At 29.4% G+C, this 4,098-nt stretch overlaps 1 protein-coding gene across 1 annotated transcript; it reads left to right on the top strand.

Annotated features, from left to right (window-relative positions):
• The first annotated feature begins 1,445 nt into the window (after positions 1 to 1,445).
• On the top strand, positions 1,446 to 3,898 carry LOC106764041. Its single transcript, XM_014648240.2, has 3 exons — positions 1,446 to 1,725; positions 2,183 to 2,420; positions 3,379 to 3,898. The coding sequence occupies exons 1-3, from the start codon at positions 1,513 to 1,515 to the stop codon at positions 3,525 to 3,527; spliced, it is 600 nt and encodes a 199-aa protein (XP_014503726.1). The 5' UTR covers positions 1,446 to 1,512; the 3' UTR covers positions 3,528 to 3,898.
• Positions 3,899 to 4,098: the final 200 nt, after the last annotated feature.

Below are 4,098 nucleotides of genomic sequence, written 5' to 3' on the forward strand. Positions count from 1 at the left end.
ATGTTGCTAAAATAAATTTCGTCTTATTTTTACCAAAAACATGTTTATTTAAAATATCGATTATCACTAATTTCAATAAGAGTGACAAGAAAGATTAACTCGACCTGTTTTGGTCCATGGCCTATCAAAAACAGGTAAAGTCAGGCTGACCCGCCATAAAAAAAAAATAAATAAGAAATTGCAACTTGTCTCACCCCAAGATAAGTTAGCTCGTTATATTTTTTTAATCTTTTAAATTTATATATATATATATATATATATATATATATATATATATATATATATATATATATATATTATTAATTAAATATTGAAAACATATTTAATTATATAAATGTTTTTTAAACTTTTAATTGATTAATTAAAATAAATAATACATATACATATTAGGTTAATTTATTATAACTAATTAAAATTTAATTTGTAATTGTAAGGATTTAAATTATAACAATATTGTATATTTACATCTTTACAAAAATATAATATAAGAAAAAATAATTTTTAAAATTTTTTTATTTTTATTTTTAATTAAAAAAAAACAAACAAAGAACTGATATGCCAATTTGACGACAAACCAAACTAAAATAAATTGGCAGATCAAAAATTTCGACCTAACTCGTTACATTTTAAAATACTAAGTATCCATTTTGCCTCCATAAATTTCAATTGTATTATTTATAGTAATTCCCGTTTCTTATCGTTATTATATTCAACAAATTAATAAAAATACTAAAATAAAATTTTATTAGAATAGTCGTGGTATACTTTTGCTTGTTAACCAATCTTGAATTTCCATTTTCCACATCATTCAATATGATAATTATTTCAAAATATTACTATTACTGTTTTATGATTAATATTATACGTTTTTCTCCTCCATTTTTTAAAGGTTTAAGTAATGTTTCTGCCATATTATTTATTTCTATATTTTCAATTTCTTTCTATTGATAAAAACAGCTCCAATTTGTCTTTTTTTTTTCTATCTACACTGAATTAAAATGTCGATGTTATTTGTAGTGGCGGAAATTTTAACCTTTCTAATATTACTAAAAAGTCATTATTACTTAGTATATTAATTATAGATTAAATCTGGAGCGTGATCTTATTCAAGTCATTGTTTTTAAATAAAAAAAAAAAACTAACATAATAATCAACACAATTAACAAATTAATAAAAATAGTGAATTTATCTGAGCTGCAAATTAGAATGATCATTAAAAAAAAAAAAGACAAGACACAAAATTCTTGCTCAATGGTTTGATGATGTTTAATGGATGATATTTGATTTAGTAATTAAAAATAGTCAAAGGATTAAAACGGGTTAAAAAAATATTAAAATAAATATAAGCGTCTTATGTTAATCACAAAAATTAATAAAATAATAAACCATGACTAAAACGAGGAAGGCTTTTTTTATTTATTTTTATTTAGAGAAAATAGTACACTCTGACTACTCTGAAATTTTGCTTTGTTTGGTTCTATTTCAATTGCGACTATCACTGGAAGGTGAAAGATGGCGGAGGAGAAGCCAAACGGAGAAGGAGAAGAAGCGAAAGAGGAGAGAAAGGAGAACTTATACGACGTCGTTCAGCGTCTCATCTTCGAACCTTCTAAGATCAAGGCCACCCTCGTCCCTCTCTTCCCCGAAGCTTCTAGAAACTACTCTCGCCATCTCCTTCTCTGCTTCCGTCAAGCCTCTCCCCTCCGACGCCTCCTCTTCATCTCCGTCAGTCTCTCTTTATCTCTAATTGAATTTTATTATTGATTTTCTTATAATGTCTAATTATTTAGTTTATTATTAAAATGTAATTTAATTTCAGGATGTTATCGTTAAAATATAATTTAGGTTGGTTTATATATTGCTTTCAATGTGACATATTTGAAATAAAAAACATTGTGAAAAACAAAAGTTGTTTTCAAAACTTCTGCTTTAGTTTGTTACTTTCTCTGAATTTAAATATGAGAAAAAAATTATTATGTTTAATAGACTTATTTTATATACAAACAACTTTTAATTTCTTAAACCTTATTATATGTTATGATTTCAAAAATATTGTTTTTGTTTTTTAAATTTAAGCGGAATTATGAATAAATGTAATTGAAGATAATCTATGAAAATACATTTTTATCATAGAAAAACAAAAATATTAAATGATTTTGGTCTGTGGTTCAAATTGATGCAGGTTGCGACGGTTACTCTTGTTGCTCTCTCAGGACTTGTTGCTTTTATGCTCTTCTTTCTGGCTGCAACTATAAATGCCATTTTTGTCTCCCTTCTAATTTCTTTGGCAGTAGCTGGAGGGTTCTTGGCTCTATCCTTTGCTTTTGTGACAGCTATATATATTGGAGCACTATCAGTGACCATCTTTGCTATTTCCACAGTTGTTTTTTGGGCTGTTGTGGCTATTGTTATTACTGCAGGTAACATCCTGTTACTAATTTTAAATTTTGAGAAACTGAATTCCTTTTATTTTATTTTTACTTTCTTCTTTTACAAATTCTTACTGAGAAGTTTATTCAAGCAAAACCTGAACTGTTAAAGCGATTTTGATGGTTGTGTGGATTATAAGCATCTATGTTTTGTTTTACAATATGTAGCTCTAAAGAGGATTCCTTGTAAGCCAAGATTCTGAATTTCAATTGAGATAGGAAGACTGACGCTATTTCAGATTAATGATTGTGTTAGTCTGTTATCCTACCCAGAAGATACTTGAATCTACTGATAATAGGCTTTTACTCTAATCATTGCATGCATATAGATGATATGTTGAATTTTGAAGATTTCATGAAATTGTATTGATACTAGCCATATTTTCTCGACAAAGATCTCCTATAGAACAACCTAGTGGAAATGAACATGCCCATTATTTGAATGTTGTGCACTTGCCAACCAGATAGATCCTTCATACAAGAAATGCCTTATATAAACGCCTTTTTATCTCAATATGATGTTTACTTTGGATAAACTTCTCCATAAAAAGGTGAAATGAAGTGAGTATCTCCAATAAGCTAAATCCACATACGCACTGGTTTAGAAACTTTCTTATCTTATACAAAAGCTTGAGTGTACAAGTTCATTTTAGCTTATTGAAGAAACTTGATTATTTTACCTTCTTATTTTCCTTTGAGGAAATGCATATAGAGAAAATTATCCAAGCAGGGTGTAAAGCATAAAACTAAATTATAGACTTGTAATGTACAGATGCTAGCCACTGCAGAGCCTACTCTAACTTTATGATGCTAATAGATTTGGTTCCTCTCACACCTTGTTTTACCTTTCCCAAAATAGAGAATTTTATGACTTTGGCCTTTCATTATGTCCTCTACTTTTGTGAGCTGACACTATATATTGCCTGCACATAAAAATAATGTGATCCAGGATGGGTTGGATTCCTTTTGACCTTGTGGCTGGGAACTAGAAAGAGCATTGAATTTGCAAAGCGATCTTTGAGTGTGACTGGCTCTGCAATTACTACTTATTCTGCTGCTTGGGGTACTCGCAACCTGGAACACAAAAAATCAATTTAGGTGCTGGTTACGTATAGAACCATGTACACAAATCTTACACATGAATGTTTGTTGGAATGGCGAAAGCATCTTATATTTCATCTCTCGTGGTTTGGTTTCAGTGGCTGTCAATAGCATGCTTGTATTATGTCAATAAAAATGCGACGGTTTGGTTGTGTGCGTTTTAGCTCAAACTAATGTTGATAAACTCCAGGATGTATGTATTCTGCTTCAGCTTTTATATGGAGGAACATGAGCTATTTTCTTTAATTAGCTACGTTGTACCTGGTATTATGCTTCATGAAATGGGACTGCTATGGTAGAATGGTCTAATATTGGAATGAGTAGAAACTGTTATTGCTGCATTTGTGCCAGCAAAAATGTTTATGTTTAGATCGACTACCAACTCCAGGCCCAAAACTCTTATGAAGTTATATGAAAAGAATGATTCTGAAAGATCTACATGCCAAAGATAAATTCAGCTAATAACTTGATTGAGAACTACTGGAGAAGAAACTGGACGTGTGAAAAATATTTGCTCTATTCCTTCCAAATGTTACTTACACAAACTGAATATCGATAATGGTAACAC

Source organism: Vigna radiata, chromosome 6 (assembly GCF_000741045.1).
Source record: "Vigna radiata var. radiata cultivar VC1973A chromosome 6, Vradiata_ver6, whole genome shotgun sequence".
Taxonomy (NCBI): domain Eukaryota; kingdom Viridiplantae; phylum Streptophyta; class Magnoliopsida; order Fabales; family Fabaceae; genus Vigna; species Vigna radiata.